A 22456-nucleotide genomic window follows, 5' to 3' on the forward strand; every position below is an offset into this window, starting at 1 on the left:
AAGCAGAAGTGAAAGTTTCAACAACTTAGTGAAGCAAACGAGCCAGCATACAGTGGACTTTGTGAAAAGCAATAAAAAGGCATACAAAAATAACACTTTTCGAGAGCAACAGGAGAGGATCACTTGACACTTTTTGTTTTGAGGACACATGAAAAATAGCTGGTAACCTATGTGTTGTCACAAGAGTATTCTATTTATGGGAAAATATTTGGAACACCTCTCGAGAACAATTGCCTTAAACTTTGTTCTGCCTGTCACTTTGCAGGTAAAGGACTTAAGAACTTCAGTAAAATAATGAACCATGGAGGACACAGTTTTCATGCCAATCGTTTTAAAAGCACAGTTACTAATACTTTCAGTACATACTCCGTTATATTGCCGTTCACAGGACAAATATGCTTCTGGGATAGGTTCTAGACAACCACAACCCTGTCTTAGGTTCAACTGTTATTGACAGTGAGTAAAGCAGTATAAATTTAATCTGATCTTGCTTCAAAATCATGGATAGAATCTGAATTTTAATACTAAACTTTAAAAATAAGGAACACTTCCTTGAACACACATGATTTCCCTATGATGAACTGAAGCACACAATTATACATTTGTTTTCAATAATATCAAAAAGTCTTAACAGTATGATGAGTCTGCATTACATGTGCAGATTAGGTGATCTACTCTGGGACAAAATCTCTATCTAAAGATCTAAAACCACACTGATCTTGTTCTACGTTTAATCGGATTCAGATAGGGTTGCTAGTGCCTGCGGTTAGAGTCTGCTGCAGTAAGTCTACTTAAGCATCAAGCCAAATCCTGCTCCCTTGAAGACTCTCCTCCCAGCTGCAGAGCCTACAAGGTCTGCTTCTAAGGAACCAAATCACCTGAAGAAAAAGGCCACATCTTCCTCTGTCCCTTGAAAGATTACAGTGCTAATCCCAGGATTATTGTAAGCACTGTTTTTGAACCCCGTATCACTCTGATGAGGTGCAGAAGCACAGTTCTTGGAAAACATGACTGGCTGTAATAATGACCTAGACTGATGCATGTACGGTGCCATCACATCCTTTTAAATGTCAATGACATTATTTCTAGTGAGCTTTCTGCAATTAAGAGTTACACAAGACACCTGGTATAAACACAAGGAGATGGCTGCATTGCAAAGATATTTACTTGAAAGGCCATACAGTAAGAGAAGATACTAGTAGGATAAACCTTTGAGCCTCATCTCTTCTCATTGATTCACTCAGAGCACTTGAAGGACCATTCCCAAGGTGGTTGTGAGCATTTCCTTTTTATGACTTTGTAGAGGTTAGCTTGGACAAACCACTGTCACCTCCATGTTGTCTACTAAATACAGCCATCTGTAGCAGTGGGCAGCTGAGCAGAAGGGGCTCTCCCACACACTGCCCCACAAAGACTCCACACAGAGGCTAGGCTGCCCTTTGCACCCGCTGCTGTCCCTCATCATTTTGCCATCATTTTCTTCTGAGCCTGCACTCCTGCCTCCCTAACAGTACTTGAGAGACACTGTAATTAGGCAGAAGACAGGATTAATTGTTGTTCACGTGAACACAGAGAGGGTTATTCACAAGCTGGCAGAACAAGAAAGGCACTTGGTGTACTAACAGCTTGCTGCGTCACCTCTCATGAGAACTGATTTTTTTAAAAAGAAAAAAAAACTACTTGTTTCAGCTTGCAGTTACTGAGTATCATTTAAAGTTATTTGTTGACAATGCATGTTGTTCATATGTTATTGCCATATACAATGAAAATTGTTGCCTTGTTCAAAATTTTTAGAACATCTTTGCAGGATGGCAGTTGAAGAACATTTCCAAAAGTGATTTTCCAAAGATTTATGAGATAACAAGGGTGGGCAGCACCAGCTGGCTAATTCCATGTTTAATAAAGGGTGTCTATATGCGTTATTGTCACATTAAAAAAATGAGACCCCATGCAAAAATTAACAATTGTGTTCTACTGCCAGCTCAGTAAGAAAACTAATTATCCTGAAAGCATGACTTGGTCCGTTACACTTAATTTACCAGTTACTAAGTATTCAGTGACATTTAGTGAATTTCCCCATACTCTTATTCCATTAGTATTTAATCCTGCACCATTGCCTTGGAAATAAAAGTAGTCACGTGAGAGTAATTCTGTTTTTGATTGCTTTTACATTTAAAAGGGTAATTCCTGAATAATAATAAGAAAATAATGTTTACTTGAAAAACAAGTTATATTTCAACAGTCATTTTAGAACCTGTTTTGAACCAATTATTACAGTACCTCCAATAAAGACCACATATGCCATAACACCAGTTTAGACTTGGGCAGACTGATCACTTTGATGTAACACTGTTTTACTTAATGTGGTACAGCTCTGAAAAATTTGATATAAAGGACAACCCTAAAAGATGCACAGTGTGCTGCACAGACTGCATTGGTGCTCACTTGGCATGAAGTGTTGTCATGAAACGGGCTGGCAGGATCTCACTTACTCAGCCCAAGCTGGTGATGTAATCGTGCAGGAAACAGCTCCTGTTTGTCAGTGTCACCAGCCCCCAACTCACCCTCTCCTTCTCTCATTTTAATTACCCGGCCTGAGCTAACGAATGAAAGTTTGTTTGTCACTTGAATTTTTAAGAGCAATTCTTTTGATTAAACAGCAAGACCTTTCTAGTAAGGCAACTATAATTTCCTTACACATTATAAACATCCTGGCAGTAGGACAAAGAATGCTTGTGACAACTGGAGACTGAAATTAAGCTTGAAACTTACATTTAATTCTAAACTGAATTAAGTGTAATCATTCCAAACATCATCTGAGGCCAGGAATCACCAGATATCAGGACTAACTTTGAACTGAACTGTCTGCTGAACATAATACACACAATATATATTGAGTTTCTAGTAAGTTTGCCTCTAGTGCCTAGCACCCTTATACAGGAATGTGAACTGCACGCACAGGAATTTGATCAACCATTGTGCAGTAATACTGGGACTGGAGATTAAATTACATAAGAAACCAGCTGGCAGCTCTGATGTCTAAAATCTCCCCAAGAATGCCCACAGAGCTTCAGTGCCTACATCATCACTGAATATCTCCACAAGCATCTCCACAAGAGGCTGAATACAGTCCAAGCTACATGACCTAATAAAACTACAGCATCTGGACCAAATTGAACAGCATGTGTTCCAGAGAGACAGTAGTGGGTTTGGAAGGACCCTTTGCTTCACCGCAGAAAGTAGGACCAAGAGTTCATGCTCCTAAAAGGGTCTATCGCTGAGCCATGTCGAATTTAGGGCAAATACTTCAAGTCACTGGCTGGAAAGTCTTTGCATCCCATGCACCGAGTGCTCAAACAACACCTGCAGCCCATCTGACTCAAACTCTTACACACAAGTAAGATTCTCCATAAAGGAATCTGCTCACCACATAGTCTCCCCCTACCTTTTATGAGCGATAATGCATTCAGGAAAAAATTCTTTGTAAGGTGAATTCTCATAACTCAAAGACACAACTATATTTTTATGCGTTTCTGAGCCACAAAACTGATACCCATTTATGCCGAAATATCACCAAATGAGTTTTTTTCAGTTATTATCTATAACAAGGCAGCCTTCATTAATTACTCTATAATACTACATGACTGTCTACCTGCTCTCCTTCAATTCTTTCATCACTATTACATACCCTGTGTTTAAAGTGAGAGTTTCCTCCAGGTGTCCCATTCCACTCCTGCAGCCCAAAGACATGTGTATCAAATGAAATGGTAACTCTAAATTGCCTGCAGTGTGTGTATATATGCGTTTTGTCAATTGTTCTACTGCTGATACGAAGCATAAGCCCAAAAACCATGTCTAACCCTGTCAGCACCTAAACCTTGTGGCATATGCTAAAATAAACCTGGGTTTACACAAAATTAAAATATATACATATAAAACAAAACACTTATCGAAACGTATTGGAATTGCTTGAAATATAAAAATAGCAATACGTACAGAGTAAACATACATATAAATGTTCCCCTGTGAATATATCTCCCCATGTCCGCGATGTTCGAATGGATTTCCTCCCGCAATTCAAAAAAAAAAAAAAACATTTTAGGTCAACTGGTGACTCCAGATTGCCTATAGTGAGCATGCATGTGTGTGCAAGTCTTACACTGGTGTACTGTATAGTAAATGTGTGAATGACATTAAGGAGTATAGCATACCTATCACTGTAAATCACATAAGATAAAGGTATCAGGTACTGTTAATAATCTCTAAGTCACTACAGAGATGTAAATCTTTCGTACTGCTCAACTGTTTAGCGTACAAAAACCAAAAACGGCCCTTGAAAATGCAAAGAAATGCCTCACAAGGTAAGGCAGGGGTATTAACTCCTTCAAGAGTCAAATACTCAGATGGGTGTATCTGAGGGGATGACTATTCTCTGCCATGCAACATCTAAGTAAAGACCAAGTAAAAAGAACAGATAAAATGTACACAATGTCGCTATCTATAAAACTAATCTGGAGTATAAAATACTTACATAATTAAAATTGTATTTAGAGCACATATTTGTATTTTTTGTCTTAAAAACATGCAGTACAAGGTGTTGTCGTGCATAAAGCATAGATAATTTTGGATTTATTGTATTAAGACGAAGGCAGTGACTCCCGCTGCTCAATCATTAATAACAAAGAGTACATAGCTAACTGGTCAAATTAACTACACAATGACACTGATTCATTTAGCTGATACTTTTCTCCAAAGCATCTTACAATTAATTATTTACCCATTTATATAGCTGGGTAATTTTACTGGAGCAGTTTTGAGTAAGTACCTTGCTGAAAGAGGGTACTAAAACTGGAGGTGAGATCTGAACTTGCTGCCTTTGGACCCAAAAGGTTGCAACTCGAACCACGTTTTAAGTATCTGTCTTACACATTTTTGGGATGTCCACTACCAGCTGCGCCACCTTAGCAGAAATAGAGTGCGCCCTGACATAGACACAACTGAGCACACAGAGCTAACTGGTACACAGAGCTGACTGGCCATTCACTGATACTATAGTCAGTGAATTTCTCCTCAACAGTAAATCCCAGGTTTGCCACTTTAATCATGATTGACATTAAAGTTTTCATTCACACAAACATACATATGGATGTCTTTGATAGGAAGTGAGTTGGATTTGTCTGTGCATTCACAGGATAATCTGAGTGTACAATGTAGACAAAATGCTTACTCTGTCAAGACTTTCAGGCTGCTTCAGTAACCAATGTCCCCTTTGCCAAATAATGAGTATTGCCCTACTGTGCTGTGCAAGAAATCTTTTACAGTAAATGGGAACTTGGAAATATTGAAGTAGGCTGAAAAGCTTGGAGAGTTGTCAAGACCGCAAGGCAACAAGAAGTGAAATGAGTTTAACCTATTGTAAGGGATAGAATAAGTATAGTAAACTAATAGCACTACTTTAGTATTAAACATGTAGCTGGTGGCACCAAGATTCAATAATGCAAATTTTGTACACAGAATGGTTTGGTGAAATGCTATACCACACACAGGCAGAGCCAACCTGGCCCATTACAAAGGTTAAGATTAAAGAGCCATTTACAAAGCATGGCTGGACTAAACCAGTCTGCAGGTTGTTCTCTTAATGAACCAGACATGGAACATGTTCTAGGAAGAGTTACATAGATGGTTGCCTGACAAGATGTTCAGATATAGTCTTCTCTTTTGGAAAATGCTATATCCTCTCATCAAATTTTCACACAAAGCCCAAGAGTGAATCCCGAGTGGCTTATTTTGAGCAAATGAAGCAATTGAGTGCACTTGGATGATCTGTTTGTAGGTTAGGTCTAGTGCAAAGTCCATAAATAGTGCTGTATCTGACAGGCTCTCTTGCACATTAGTACCAAAGATGAAAAATCAATAGTTTGTAAATTTTCAATCTACTGTGTACTGCGCAAACATAAATGTGTACCCCAAGATCAGACCTGACCATAACCTAGAGATGATCACCATGCTGATACTTTCCACATTTCACATATACTGTAACTTAGTTTGTCTTTAGTCCAGGATTCACAAGTGGATTTCCTTGAGCTCATACCATTGAATTCATGAAGGCATTCATGTACTTGCCATGAGCACAAACTTCTTCATTCTGCATTTCAGTCAATACAGCTCATTTGCATCAGACCACAGGTGATGGTGCACACGATGAGTGGTGGGGGGGATTCTGACATGTCAGTCACAGCAACTGCTTTGCATTTCTTCATTTTGGGCACGGAGTCAACATTTGCCTACAGGCTGCCGATAAACAAACAGGTTCTCTAGGTAGACCAGAACATTTAAAGCAATAGGTGAAGTCAAGAGTGGCTATGGAGATGGCCAGAAAATTACTCCGGAGGTAGGGGGCAGGAGCACTTCCTCATCGTCACAGTGCGATTTGGGCTCCAAATGACACTGTAGTACGTTAGATGGTTTAATCTTCACAGCTGTGTTATTGGTTTATGAAATATGTATGAAATTAAAAGTAGCATTCAGGATAGGATCAGCTGGAACTCCATAGTGCTAATGGCCTACATTGGTAATTTGATTTAACTCAATAGTTGGAGCTTGTGCATATCAGTGGTCAGCCAGAGATGTGTTGAAGAGATCATTTTTACAATAGTACAGTCGCTAGAGTGGAATTCTCCATGACACTATTTTCACTCATTGCTGTCACAGAGCTGCATGAGTTATCATAATTCTCAGTGTTGCACTTAAAGCACTGGACTCAAGTTCATTGCAATATGGTAGTCAGGACCATTCTCTTGAGCAATGCTGAAATCCACCTTTATCTCAATTAAAAGCAGAGGGCTGCATATCATAATAAGATAATGAAGGAAGTGTTCTATATTGTTTCTAAAATAAACTTCACATTTGCTATTAGTATGAAATGACCCTTCTTGCAAAACTCACAATGTTTGCAAATTCTTAATTATAAGAACAGATATTAAGATAATGATCAAATTGTAAAATCTGACTGCCTTGAGGAGAGACTATAGCACTGGTTCGCTCATTCCCACAAGCCTGAGAAAATCGTAGATCCATATGAACCAGAAATACGGAATGTGGGTTTGGATACAAAACAGTAAAAAAGCTAGAACGCACTGAGAAATCTTTCAATGGGTCAAGCCACATGTTCACTTGAGTGTTGCTGATTTTTAAAAAAAAAAAAAAAAAAAAAAAAAGGCAGTCACCTCACTGAGATTCACCTCTGTAGCAGACCGATAGGAAGGTTACATATGAACAAACTTGACCATTTGCAGTTGTGAATAACTAACAAGGGTGCACAGTCGAGTAATTCTAGTTCTTGGCTGGTTTACATGTCATCAACTTGAGAAAAAAAAAGAAAACATTTCACAGGAACAGATTGGTAACGTCAAGTTTTGGTTTTAACGGAGATTAACTGTACTTACTGTGTCTGGCACTGCTTTGTACAAGTCTGACATTTAAAATACCTGGATAAGCTGTGTTCCCATATACTTTTACCAGTCTTTTCTTGTTAAAGATTTTCTAAAATCAAAATGCAAATAAAGTCTAAATATGTTCTTCAAATAAAGCATTTCTAGTCAAAATTAATACAATAATTTTACAGCTACCTAAACTGTTTCCATCTGATTTCCATAATGAATCTTTTTATGGGTAAGATTCACAGGATGTCTGACCAGCAACTCCTTTCTGTACAGTTTACATATGTGTTATGCTTCTTTGTAATCACTCTGGGGAAAACCCTGGATAAAAAGGGAACAACAACAGTGGAGCAGCAGTGGGGAAATAAGGCCAACCAGCCACCTCAAACCCGAGAAGGAGTTAAGCAGCCAGCAATCTGGATGGGCTCTGGCTCTGCACTGACAACTAAGTGCTGGCTGGGGCTGCCCCCTCTGTTAATCCCAGGGCTGCAGGCGATTAAGGGGATTACCCAAGGAAGTAATTTTCCTGCCCGGGATAGCCCCAGCTAGGCCTCCACACCCAAAGGAGATTCAGGGAGAGAGGAACAGAGCTGGGGCCCTCACACAGGGCCACATCTGGGGTGGAGATAAACAGTGGCTGTACTAGGACAGCTAATCCAGGATTTCCTGCCAGTCCTCCCTTCACGGTTCGGGCACTTTAAAATGGGCAGTGTCACTAATTGTGTCAGACAGCACAAGTCAGCCAGAGTCGGGCCCAAGCAGAATTAGCATACGGGAAAATGGGTACTAGGGAAAATGGCAAAGCTTTATGTGGAGCAACCTACTCCGGAAAAATATTGGCTCTAACATCTAGATGAAAGAGGCAGGGATATAAGGTGAAGATGTCAGAAAGGGGCAAGATAAGAGGAAGAGATGAGGAGTGCACCAGCTTCAGAAAAGGGGCCAGCGTTAATCGTACCCTGGAAGTAGAAAGAGCCCACAGTGAGTGGTACACGAGCCACGGGAATGGGTCGGGGATAGGAGGCAGAGTTCAGGGATAGAGCAACTACAGAAAAAGGTATGAAGAGAAGCAAGAGCCTGGGATACACCAGACAGTTCACACCAGACAGTTTTTTTTATGCTATTTTTACAAGGAACTGATACTATCACTGGATGAGCCATACAACTATGTACAATACGAAAGCGCAAAGACACAGGGGCCATGAGATACAGCAGCAGTATTGGAAAGCATGTAAGCAGCTACTGAACTGTCTCAATGTGTTGTTCCTGTTGCTCTTCAATCTTTCCACTCCTTGCCTTGTCCCTTCACAACAGGTCTGAAATACTTCAAATGTAGAAGCCAAAAGACTGCCTGCTGTTATATACATACAGTCATCAGTCCCAGGGATGGTCGCTGAACATACCAGAATCACATTTCATCTGAATTGGAAATAAAGAAAGTCAGCTTTTAACAGAATATAGTATAGCATGCATACAAACATTTCTTTAGTCCATTTCTGTCAAACAGCTTTACTTTTGTTTATTACATGAAGACAGACACATTTCAAATTTTCAAAATGTTGTCATTGTTTCCATTTCAGTTAATTTCATTAATTGCAAAAGTGAGTCATCTCAATAACTCAACAAGACCTTTTGATATTTTCCACAATAAAGACAAAATATTTCAAGAATTGAATTTCAGCCACATGTCATCTACATGAAAAGACTGTAAAGACTAAATGAAACTATATACATTCACGCATCTGCTGTAACATTCCTTAATAATGTTGCTTTAAAATGTCTATGTTTGTGTGTCCTCCAAAATGAGCAATCTTCAGAGCAGGCCCAGTGGTAGACCACTTACAGGTCAAGCGTGAGCGCACTCAGCAAAACTGTTCTACAACTCGGATTGAATCAATCAAAATTCCATTCAATTAGTGGGACAGCAATCTGACAGAAGGTGACAGACCTCTTTTAGACTAATGAAAACCCAGAAGAAAGATGGCAGTGACAGCCTTGGGGGGCATTTTGTTTTATAAAAGTTTGGCAGCTTTGAAGCTTAAGAAGACACTGTGCTATACTTTTTGGATCACTGTTTTGTCACTACCTTAATCTGACACCATTTTTACTCAAAAAAGGGAAAGAAAAAGACTACATACCCTAAGACAGGAAAATAGAGCAAAACCCATTTGAGCAGAAGATTTGAAAATGTAAAGTGCCAATGAAAAACTTTTCCAAAGTCAAAGAAGAATTTAAAAGACACAAGTGCATGGGTCATTCTTTTGGAGGTTGAAAGCCAATAAGAGGCATACAAAGAGTTCAGATAAGCACTGAATCATCCAAGGGGGCAGCTAGGGCTTTGGTTGAGGGCAAGAAAAATTCTTTTGCAGGGGCAGAACACCTGCTCTGGATCAGTTGAGTCTCTTGCCTAAACAAGCAATGAAGCAGACAGTTGTCCTGACTCGCCCACACCTCACATCAGTCCCTGGGAGTCCATACAGTGATTCAGACTGTAACAGAATTTGGAAATAGATTACCTCCCAAGGCCAGAAAGGAGTTACACAAAACAGGAGTGGACAGAGAAAGGGTCTCAAATGTCTAAGAGCCAAGTGTTTTCCAATGATGGGCAATTAAAGGCCACAGTCTAACAAGTTTGCTGATTTTAAAAATCTAGACACAAACACACATTCAAAATTATTGGATAATATTACATAGTATTTACTATTAGATAAAACAATTGTGCCGAAAATAGTAATGTACACAAAATATTTTCTGTGTAAAATTTAACTTCTGTGTCAAGCAGTGAAAGAACTGTATGCTTATCCCTAGATTTTTGTGACTGTAAGCATCTTGTTAGTACAATATACATATTCATTTTTTAAATTCATATTTTTCAGTTCACATTTCCTGACTTGTTCATGAAAAGCCATAGACTTATTTGCACAATTAAACAACATATCTGCATCATACTTTGCTTACACTTATGTTTCCATGTATATATATACCTTAAAATAGTTAATCATTGGTATTAAGCTGATAACTTTGCCCACTGCGACTTAAAACGCCAGACGTACTATACTAAGCTACAATTATCGGCACAACAGAGCAATGTAACACACTCATTCAGTCACACAAAAAGGGCAATTTATATGGACTAACTGACTACAAACACTTGTATTTAGATTTTGGGGAAATAAGTGGAACACTCAGAGGAAACATGGATGGACATGAGGTAATCAAGCTCCTCAAAGACTGAGTCTGATTCTATCTCAGGTCTAAATGCACATCTCAAGAGCTGTGAAGAAGCAATCCAACAGTACCACACCAGATATGATGCATCTAATGTCCAAACTGAACTTTGATAAATTTTCATTAAATACAATTGTATTGTAATTAAATAATAATTGTATTGTAATTAAATAAAATTGTATTCTCGCTGAGATGTATGTCGCTTTGGAGAAAAGCATCTGCTAAATGAATGAATGTAAATGTATTTGGCACATCTCTGCCTGCTGGTGTATGTTAGGAAGGTGAGCACTGCTTTAACAGAGTGAGGATATACTGGAAGTGTATGGAATTCTACAGGAGTGCCTGTCAGCCATATTGGGTGTGTTATTTAAATGAATGACTAGAGAAAACAGAGCAATCAGCGCAAAAAGTTTACCTAATGATTTTTTTTGGTATGCATGCAAATACTAACAGTAGGGCAGTTTTAGAAATGCAATATGCTCAGTGGGCCCCTACTTGAATTATTCCTAATCTTATGGAGAGCTTATCAATTAAAAAGAAAGCTCCACATGCTGCAGAATTCCTAGTTTTCGGCAGAGATAAAAAAAACTGGCCTGAGTTTTCAGAGCATCGCCTGGAAGCAGAACAGCAAAAGTTACAGGTGAAATGCACTTTTGCATTGTTTTCTGAGGTATATGTCCCTTTGGGGAAAAGTATCTGCTGAATAAGCAAACAAATGCAAATGTGTTTTATATTGTGCTAAAATCATGGGTTGCTGGTTATGTAGGTGTTTTACAGTGTTCTAATGATATTTGGAAAAATGTGTGTGATTTACGGATGGGCTGGTAACCCATTATTTATTTATTTTTAAAACAGCCTTTCGGGATGCCAAAATTTGGATATCTACACCATTTTCAAGAATTGATTAATTTTGTAAATGGAGGGAAGCTTGTATTACGTATTTATTTTATAGACCATATTCTACTCTGTTCTATAAACATATTTCAAAATCATTGCGATAAATGGCATACCACAGATTAAGGGACCAAGGCAGTTGGTATTTTTAGCTGTACCATATGGAGGTTAGAAGTATTCTTTTTTGGAATTCCACATGTATAATACTTTCATTTTCATTTTCCTCTCTCTCACTAAAGCCTAGAAATGCATTTATGTTTATTCCCAAAATTCAGTGCAGTACTTAAGGTTATTAAAATGTTCTAAGCACTGCTTAGGAATTGCACACTGCACCCAATGTACTGTTTCACACTCCTCAGTGGACTGATTTGTGCCCTACAGGGATGGTATGTTTTTAACCCATGTCTTCTCAGACAAATGTAGCCGGACTTACTGTCACCTGTAAGCCTCCCATTCATCGAGACAACATTGGTAAGAATGAGTCTCCCACAACCATACAGGAGAAAAAAAAAAAAAAAAAAAAAAAGGCCATTTTGTCTTTTTTTTTTTAATTTAAAAAAAAAAAAAAAAAAAAAAAAAAAAAAAAAAAAAAAAAAAACACTTTGGCATCATAATAGGTGTAAAATATAATTGAAATTTTTCCAGTTAGAATTAAGTGTGTGTGGTGGGAGAGAAGGTGGTGTTCAAGCAGTGTTGATTTTGATTTTATTCAGCAAGATGAGGACCGAGAGGCATCTGACAAACTCATTTTGTCAGAGAGAACCAATCACACGGAGATACTCTCACCCTCACCCAAGGCATGCAAAGGTTGCCTCTGTCTCCTGGTCAGTTTTGTGTTGCCTTTTGATTTATTGTAGAGGTGCAAATGAATCTGGTTGCAATGCTCCTGGCTTTGTGTGTGTGTAACTCTGGGACCTGTTCTACATCTACAGAAAAAATCTCAATCTGATTACACTTCTTCAAAAGAGAAAAGTAGTGTGGAGGTCTGGACCGCTGAGACTGGGAGCAGTTGCTGCCACGGTAACTGAAGACAGGCTACACTTTGCACTAATATGTGAGCAAGAAACTTTCAGCAGAAATATGGGTACACATAAGTTAAATAATGACAATGTCATTTAGATGCTCTTGACCACTAAGAGTTTAAAGAGAAATCACCAAATTGTAGGCCCCACTGAAGCAAACCGCAATTAAAGTTGAAAATATTTTTTCTTACTGTTCAAGCAGCACTCATATTCTCTTCCGTTTAGCAACTCACCATCTGCTGCAGACAGATGAGCAATCTGTCAAATATCTTTCATTTTTATCATGTTAAAACACAGAAAACAAAAAATACACTGGACCCCTGTTTTAAGAATGCATTTTTCAATCACATCTTATTCTACCAAGTGTAATATGTGATATTGCTCTGTATGGATTTGCCCCAGAGAAAATGAACTGAAAAATCATAAGTAACCAAATTTGAGCAACACAGCAGTGCAGTAAGTAATGCTCATGTCTCACAACTCCTAGGCTGTGATTTCAGAGCTGGGTTCAAATTTGGCTCTGTGCATGTTCTCCCTATGGTCATGTGGGTTTTGACATAAAGAGTCAGCCACAGCAGCTTATAGCCAATAACAGATATACCTGGACAGAAACTATTAGTAAGCTTTGCGCAATTCTCAGCATTTTTGTGTCTACAGTTAACTTATTCAGCAGCTTCACTCTGGATATGAATAGCCAATTGAAAATGGAGACCTTATAAATTATACTTTAGGCAGTTCCACTGTAAAGATCACTGGACTCCTCCAAAGAACATAAAAAGGCTGATATAACAATGCATTGAAATACTATTTCTAAATAACTCATTATTTCTAAATGTAATGTCAAAAATTTACAAGGCAGACATAGCAGAAAAAAATGGTGGTTTAACATGTCATGTATTCACAATAGCCAGTGATGCATTTGCTTCCTGTTTCATGAAGGAGGAGGTTACAGGCCACCGAACATGTCAGAGATGTGGTGTCATTTCTTTTTCATATGTCAAGTTTTTTTTTTTTTTTTTTTTTTTTTTTTGTAAAGAGTAGCAGAAGGCAACAATGTTTTCAGGCATGTGCATCTGTGTTCATACTCTATGTTGCAGGAGCTGCTGCTGATGGGTGTTCTCAATCTTGAAAATATAGGCCTGGCATTACCCCCAGCTACTGTTCATCAGAGGTCCTTAGGGTGAGAGAGCATTTCTGCCTTGCATATTGATGACAATCATTGTCTGTCATCCCACAATTCCTACAATCCCTTCATAGCCCTTAATCAACCCTAAGATGTCACCAGTGCATGTCTGTTCTTCTCTCAAATTTTAATGTAGGAATATAAGTGGTGTTATGTTGTAAGCCATCAATTCTTGTGGCTTTTTTTTTTTTTTTTTTATTACTGATGTGATTCAGGATATTACAGATTATCACACTAATTTATCAGGACAAGCCATATAAGGGACTGCTGAGGGCCCTGTTCTCATGATGAGATGCCTTTGTCAAGATTTCCCATCATGCAAAGCTATGCATTTTGTTTTAAAGGCAGTTGTACATAAAACCAAACATTTGGCTTAACCTCATTGTTCCAAATAGCTATTAGCACCTCTGCTGTAGACATTTAAAGCTGGCAATACTGCTATAGTAAACAGTTTCCTAGGAATGCCACTAAAACAGCACTTGCCAGGATTGCTCAAGTGCTGTTCCAGTGCACAGGGCCACTTAATTATCATAAATTGAACAGCTTCTGGAGACCACAGCAAGCTAGTTAGACATGTGCAAGGCCCAAACACACAAGGCCTGTTTAGATCAGGCCTGGGGGGGGGAAGAAAAAAAAAAAAAAAAAATCTTGCTAACAAACATCACCACCAAAATAACTCATCATTAAAAATGTATTAATCCAAATTTTCAAAAGCCACTAATACAATAAAAATGGCAGTGTTCCAGAGGCAGTCCAAGGAACACTGGGTATAATGTATTGCACCCCTCCACTGCCAGTTACAAACACATTTATTAAATCTAAATTTAAAATAACCAATTAATCTGAACTTTTTATCTTTTGAAAGGGTGAGAAAATTCCCTTAACTCCAGAGAGACCCAGATTTGAACCTCTAACCTGGCAGCTGAAAATCAATGGCACAGAAAGCTAAGATGCAGTGCTTTTCCATATAATGATTACATTACAGTACTTAAATATCTCCAGTGATAAGTGGTCATGTGGTACAACTGGAATGTTGGAACCTAAAGAAGTGCAAATTCCATTGTCTGTTTTGGTTGACAATGAGACTCAAATGCTGTGATTACCATGCTATTTATTTTGAACTTACTCTCACCCATATATGTCAACTGAAAATTCAACCATTGTTAGACACTAAACTTTATGTATGTAGGCTATGAACGAGAGCAATTACTATTAATTCATGAAGAATAATCTAACATTAAATAAAATACAACTTGTGTGGACCATCCCAGCGATATTTTTTTTTTTTTTTTTTTAAATAAAGAGGGGTCTCTTTCTGTTCTACAGTAGGACCGTAAGCCACCTTCAGAGACACTTCTTTATTAGATTGGTCTCACTGACATACAACTACAAATCTGGCCTAGGCATTCTTTCAATTCTATTCATACTTTAAAGTCACGACATTAACTGTCCATAAATAATTCAGTTTTACAATCACCACTGCAAACTGAGGAAGGGAAATTCAGGTTAAATCAATAAACTAGTTGAAAACTGAAATTATTTTTATTTACAGATGGTCCCCGACTTATGACGGCGTTACATTATGATAAACCCATCACAAATCAAAAATATAGTAAGTTGAAAATGCGTTTAATACACCTAATCTACCAAACATCATTGTTTCTAATCCTTTAAGATGGTCAAGGTCATTGATTGCGATGTCCAAGTTCACGTGTGATAGCCATTACAGGCTTGCCACCTCCATGCTGGGCAATTATCTTGAGTTTCTCCTCAAGAGTAATTGCCTTCCTCCTCTCACCAGCAGCAGGAGACACAGATGGGCGTTTCATAGACATGATGAATGCACAAAACACAACCTAGATACAGGGTGGCATCTCAAAAAAACGCTTGCAGCACATAACACTGTAGAGTATCGGTTGTATACAGTAGAAACCGCATGCCAGACTGGAAGATGCGAATCGCTGCGCAGCATCACGAAAGTATAGTACTGCATATTGCTTGCCCGGGAAAATATCAAAATTTGAAGTACAGTTTCTACTGAATGCGTATAGCTATCGCACCAGCAAGTCGAAAAATCATAAGGCAGACCATCATAACTTGGGGACCGTCTAGTCGACATTTTTCTCTGAAGTGCCTTAGAATGTTAAGCTACCTTACAATGAGTTTCCCATTCACACAGCTGTGCAATTTTTACGGGAGCAATTCAAGCCAAGTACATCACTCAAAGGTACTTCAGCATGAGATAGGATTTGAACCTGGGCCCTATAAGACCAAAAACAGAGGCTCGATTCACTATACTACCTGTTGCCCATGCATAATTATATGGTTATTGTTGTGATGTTGAACTTCACAACTGTAAAACACAAACTATCAATACTACTGCATAGTTACTGTAGTTACTGTATAAAAACAGTATTACTCATTTAGATGATAATGAAGGAGCTAGACAGAAAAAAAGGGTTTTATGCTTTTAGGCATTTATTGGACCAAACTGGATAAAGAATATGCAACATTACAACACCTGTAATTATTATTAACCATTGCTTTAAGGATGCCTTTGTCCAAGACGATAACCTTATGGTGGATACTAATCTGATACAATAATTCATACCTGGGTCTTTCAATTTTAAGTCCAGCTCTGATCTAGTCCAGCTCTAAACACTATCACCAGTTTCATTATTTGTAGTTCTCATTGTCATGAGTATCAGTGCAATAATTAGTTTATTTTAACAGATGTTTTCACAGCTCAAACAATATTTGCATGTGTCTATTTCACTTACTCCACCAGACGACCTAGTCAAAAATAAAATACAAAACAAAATACTTAAATCGGTACTTTGTCAGAAGTACTGACAAACCCTGTGGTGGCCTCTGAATTAACGTGGTAACAATATGGGTTCAGTGAAAGGCCAAAGCCTAAAAAAATAAATGCACGAGCCCTCGGCCCGAACCCTGGGATTTCAAATCTGTCACTCTGCCACCCCAGAGTGCACTCCCACCAGGTCATAGAAGTGTTTCTAGAACAAATTTACGCTCAGGAAGCTATCGTCACAGTAACCCCTCCCCACATCTCCAGCACCCCTTGCTCCCAACTTCTGCCCCTAACACCCCCACACACCAGCACACAGACAGGAGGAGAACAAAGGGGATCTCTCCTTTTCTTCCAGAACTATTATTAGATCTTCATCCCAGAGACACAATAATCACACACTGAGCTGAATCACCATGAAGGCAGCTGAAGCACACAGGATGGAGAGCAGACTGCAAGTATGTGCTTACCTCGACAAATGGCCCTTTTGGTTAATGATTTGTAGCAATTTTAAAGGAGGGACTACATCAAGATTGACAAGGATATTATATTTAAATTGCATCTGCACATGTATGCAACATGCCCCTCATTACATGAAATCATAACCAAGGTAAAGAAAATACCTCAACATCAAGGCTAGAATATGACATCTCTACACAACATCATTTTTCCACATCTACCTTATAGGTTTTGTAAATACCAGAAAGTTCTGATAGAACCATCAGTGAAATCACACATGAGTTCATACTGGATTACAGTATGTGTATGGAGAAAGGGTTTGCATATGGGACAACATGCAGCCTTAGTCTAAAATAAGACCTTTGTGCAGCAGAAACCTACCGTTATTACTGGGGGTCAACCCCTAATCTAAGGAAACATCCCATTAAGATATTCTCAGGACTAGCAGAGGCAGTTTCTCCCTAAAATACAAAAACAAGTGTATACAAATAAAATAGACTGCTGCAATTTCTACAATTCAAAATGACAAAGCAACATGACTTGTTAACAGTACAGCAATTTGCACTCATTTTACATCAAGACTGAAGATATGTGAAGATTTCAAAGAAAAGAGAAAGAGCTCAAAATGAGAAAAATAAAATTCAAATCATGGCAAAAGCAGAACGAAGATTTCTTTGCTGAACTGTGGACACACATTTAATTTTTCAGTTCACACGATGTAAGCTGTGTATAAAGACGGCTTTTACAATAACCACTCGTCTTAAAACCTGACAGATTGTGTGTGCTAGTATGGAACAGTAACATTTTTAGAAAAAAAAAAAAAAAAGAAAAAAAAAAAAAAAAAACTCTTCTCGAAAGGTCAGACTTTTTTTTCCCCTTCTTTTTTTTTTTTTTTTTTTAAACAACTAGTGACCGCAATTTCTCTTCCTTCCTTGTATTTTCCAAGCACCCCAGGAGAGCGGCTCCGAGCGCTGCGCGGAGGCTATTTGTAGAAAAGCGAATGACGTGATTTCTACAAAGCACAACCATCCCACATGAATCGATGGTCCTGGATGACGTTTCGCGGGCTCCTCTACTCCTGCCATTAAAGAAACCCTCAGCTGGAAGGAGGCAGGTGGACGGGGCGCCTACAAAAGAACCGCGCGCCCGCGTTGTGTGATCCCTCAACTGGAGTTCATGTGGAGCCATAATATCATTGCCTGTGAGTCGCGAGGAATCGGCGTACCGTTAATCGGATGTTAGCGCTCGCGGAGCAACAACCAGTTCTTCTGTCATCCCGACGAGCCGAGTCATAAATGATTAGAGGCCGTTAACGCGTGGAAAAGCGATCGTGGGAAACCGGTAACACGGGTCCTCCATTCACTATAGTCTATGGTCCACTTTCATTGATGATTCATTAATTCTCGGTATTTCTTTCTGTCCTCCACCTGCCCCCGAGCAAGGAGAACGACTGGGCAAGGCGAGGTGGACATCACGAAGGACAACGTAATAAAAACAACATTATACAAATATTAAGTATTCATTATTGCTGTTATAATCAGTAAAACAGCCTCAACGTTATCATTGTCACTACTAAATCGGGTCTGCGCACAGATCAGATGTGTCCCGTTCGCGCAAAATGAATGAATGTTATTGTGAGTGGAGAGCAGCTCAGCAGTTCTCTGGAGACGGAGGTGTGAGACAGCGAGCCGTTGGACAACACACAGTGATTAAAGTGGCGCGTTTCTGTCAGCGGCGAAACTGCGCGCGCGGACCCCCCAGGCAGCTACACGACAATTCATTGTCCATTCACATAACCTTTAAAAAAAAAAAAAAAACGGACTGCCAAAACTAACGGCAGCAGACAGTTCGGCTCGAAACTTGTCAAGATACACATGCAATTCAGAAAGTAAAAGTTTTATTTTGTACAAGTGGGCCGTATTCTGAATACGAATTCAAAAATATACGGCTCTTACCGCCCGGCAAGAGTTTACCTCAGCCGGCGCTCAGACTCACTCACTCAGAGTGTTTCAGAAAATCCCAGTCACAGTGTGTCAGTCAGTGACAAGACAGAGCGAGGATCACACTCTGTTGACTGCACAATTACATTTATGTATAGTAGACATATAATATTATATATTATGTGTGTATGCTAGCCTAATCAATTGATTCAATGTGGCCAATGAATGCATGGCAGCGGTACTTAACTATTTGCAGAGATGCTGAAGACACAGGTCGAGACATTCCCCTTCCACTTCGTCCTCGGAGACCTGGTCCGACAACGGGCGCATGGGCAGGGGTTCGTCCTCCCTCAGCGGCGCTCTCATCTCTCGCAGGAAGAGCTCCAAGAACCGTCGGAAGGTTTTCTCCTCGTTGGCGGAGCTGGCCATCGCTTCTCATTCCTGAAGAGACAAGAGGCAGCACCGCCGGCCAGGGGAGGAAGAAGACTACTTTCGGAGCGCTCGCCGGAGAGCTCCCCAGTCGCGTGAGGGTGGGAGCGTGGGGAGGGAGGCGCGCGCGCGCGCACGCTCGTGACCGGCTATTCGCGCGCTGACAGGAGGACGCGAATGACGGAGGAGGATGACGAGAGAGGAGGGAGGGCGGAGCGCCGATTTACCGCGAAGCAGCCGTGTGTTTTCGTCAGGGACGCGAGCGCGCACGCCCAGCAGGTGTGCGTTCACAATTGGCTGAGCGTTACACCTGTGATGCGTACGCGCTCGCCCCCGCGACGAAGGAAAGTTCCTTCGCCTGCTGAGGGTCGAAAGGACGCAGAGATGAGGGTGTCGTCGGTGGTTCCTTTTCTAGTACCAACACTCCATCCCCTCTACCTGTTCCTACCCTTTAGGATTCAATAACATAGTCTTGTCTTTACCAAATAAAATATTTGTAGACTAAGTATAATGAGAAAAATCCCACAGCATTCTGTTAATGATACATACACAACCGAAAAAGCAGACGCTGACGACTGACTGGTTATGTTAATAACGGTCTTTTTGTGTAGTTTTGGTTAGCAGCAAGGTAACATGGCGAAATGTGGCTCTTTAAGTGCGTATATAGGACATCCAGCTTCCAGGCTAAAAATACCGGCTGTAGTAGATTGCACTCTGCAAGGATTAACCACTTTATTGCCTTCTGTCTTGGCCCACATGCTGAGCCCAACCACAGTAAAATGTACTTAAACACTGAACCGCTCAAGTCATTCCGACAGTTACCGATTTATCTGAAGCCAATAATGTAAAGTGTCGAAGTGTATTGTACAAAACGTTACATATTTTAAATGCACTTTCCAAGTATTACTGGACATTAATTCTGCACTTAAAAATAGGCCATCAGACTAGCGCTGCAATTACAGCATGATGTTTAATTCTGCTTAAAGCAGCGTGGTCATCTTGTAAGTCACAATTAACCTTTGTGTTATTGCAGGAAAGGTGTTATTAAGCACATGTTGTTTCTCAGGCACAGAAGACAACGTATTTCCTTCTAACTGCTGCATATTTGCGCACAGTCACGAAGAGTTAAAATTTGATGCGTTTCGAGGATCCTTCCGTTAGCGGCATTCTAGAGTCCATCCATTTTTTTTTTTACAGAAATTGTTTGGCATATGCAGCGCAGTTCAGAAAATAATCACAGATTCCAATCAATGCTTTGTTGCATTGCATAAGCGTCTGTCTGAAAAAGCTTCAATCATTTTTACAGCTGAATATTTTAATACATTTCTGAGATGTAGCTTGTCAAGGGAGAAGGGCTTATTTGAGACTTACAAGTATTTAGTTAGCTGATGCTTTTCTCCAAAGCAACTTACAATGTTAAGGTTGCAATTATTACATGTATTTACCCATTTATACAGCTTGGTAATTTTACTAGAGCCATTCAGAGTAGGTACCTTCCTCAAGGGTACTACAGCCAGAGGTGGGGATTGAACCTGCAACCTTTGGGTCCAAAGGCAGTAACTCTAACCACTACGCTACCAGCTGTCCCTTCTATGACTTGAACCAGCAGCCTTCGGTGTAAAAGTGGATGCCCCTTTTTAAAAAAAAATAAATAAATAATAATAACCACACTCTCTGCTGCCATACAACACAAGACTCTTGAGTCTTCTCGAGTTTTCTGACGCCACAAGACATCCGAGGGAGAAGCCTGCACACTGTTCAAAGTCAAAGATGTTTCTGTATTAAAACAATAGACACTTTCTCTAGACAAGGAGAAATGACACATTAATAAAGCAGCCTTGGGTATGTCAAAACCTGAAAAGACTGACACTGTAGCTTTGCAGAATCAGTAAAACACGCGCAGCTCAGCTGACTGCTGCTGCTGGTTCAATTTGGCAGACATGATTCATTTACAAACTCTGGGGTAAAATTAATAACCCAATGAAGGATCTGCGGTAGAATATGGTGGTTTGATATATTTCATATGATTTGTGCAAGTCACAAGTGACCTGTTTCTGTCACTTAGCAAGCCACCATGACAAAGAGCTCTGTTTCTCTTAAAGCTGATCTGACCATAAAAAAACCAAACTTCCGAAATACAAACCCTGGGCAAATTCAACATTTTCAAGTAACAACAAAGGACACTAAAACTTAAGACTAATATTGTAAGAGATGTGACCTGTTTTTGATATAAGCTTTGAGGACAGTACAAAACAAAACTGTCTTTGCTAAGATGTTGCAGACTTTACATCCTAAGTGAAAACACATATCTGACCTCTCTCCTATGACACCACTAAGAAATCTTGCAATTATTTAATCAATAGTGTAATCTAGGATGAGGGCTTTTAGACTTGTCAAACAGACCAGCTGCATCGTGACACAATAAATTGTGCGATGCTGTAAGGCTGGCTATAGTCACTGTCACAGATGACCTTTGCTGTGAGTTACAGCGTCAAGACCTTTACGTAATACCATTAACTCCGTTCACCTTAACGATGAGAACATCAGCCAGAAGAAAAAAGGCTTGTTGAATTTCTCCAAACCCATCACTACACATATATCCTAGTATTTGAATATGAAATCCACAGTCCAGGAGTGAAGGGTATTGATATGAGCCATCGCCCTCATCCCTCAGACCTTGTTCCATGTGACTCCTCTGGCATGCCAGGAAATATTAGGCCGAGTGCTCATATTTCACCTGACTGTCCACCGCTACTGTCGAAGCCAGCTTTTAAGTGCGGGACTTAATTAGAGAGATGCATCACATTCTCTCAGACAAGGGGGATCGCAGTGAAGGCTGTATGAAATGTTGTTGTTGTGCTACACACTGACTTGCACCTACACAGTCCCAAGGATACCCAAGGCTGTTGCACCCGTGGACCAATCTTGGCACGAAACACTTGGCGCACAGTGGCATGAGTTATGAGGCCAAGACGCCATTCTGATTCTTATGAACCGCTTATTTTATCAAGCCGTTGCAAGGCCTGGGCATTGAAAAAGATGACCAGATAGCA

At 39.7% G+C, this 22456-nt stretch overlaps 1 protein-coding gene across 1 annotated transcript in view; it reads right to left on the reverse strand.

Annotated features, from left to right (window-relative positions):
• ppm1e (protein phosphatase, Mg2+/Mn2+ dependent, 1E) overlaps positions 1-19723 on the reverse strand; it is a 51705-nt gene extending 31982 nt beyond the window's left edge. Inside the window, exon 1 of the mRNA XM_018742085.2 lies at positions 19222-19723. Within this exon, the coding sequence (XP_018597601.1) occupies positions 19222-19403 (182 nt within the window). The 5' untranslated portion in view covers positions 19404-19723. The remainder of the gene's footprint in view (positions 1-19221) is intronic.
• Positions 19724-22456: the final 2733 nt, after the last annotated feature.

The sequence above is a fragment of the Scleropages formosus genome, chromosome 25 (genome assembly GCF_900964775.1).
Source record: "Scleropages formosus chromosome 25, fSclFor1.1, whole genome shotgun sequence".
In the NCBI taxonomy this organism is placed as follows: domain Eukaryota; kingdom Metazoa; phylum Chordata; class Actinopteri; order Osteoglossiformes; family Osteoglossidae; genus Scleropages; species Scleropages formosus.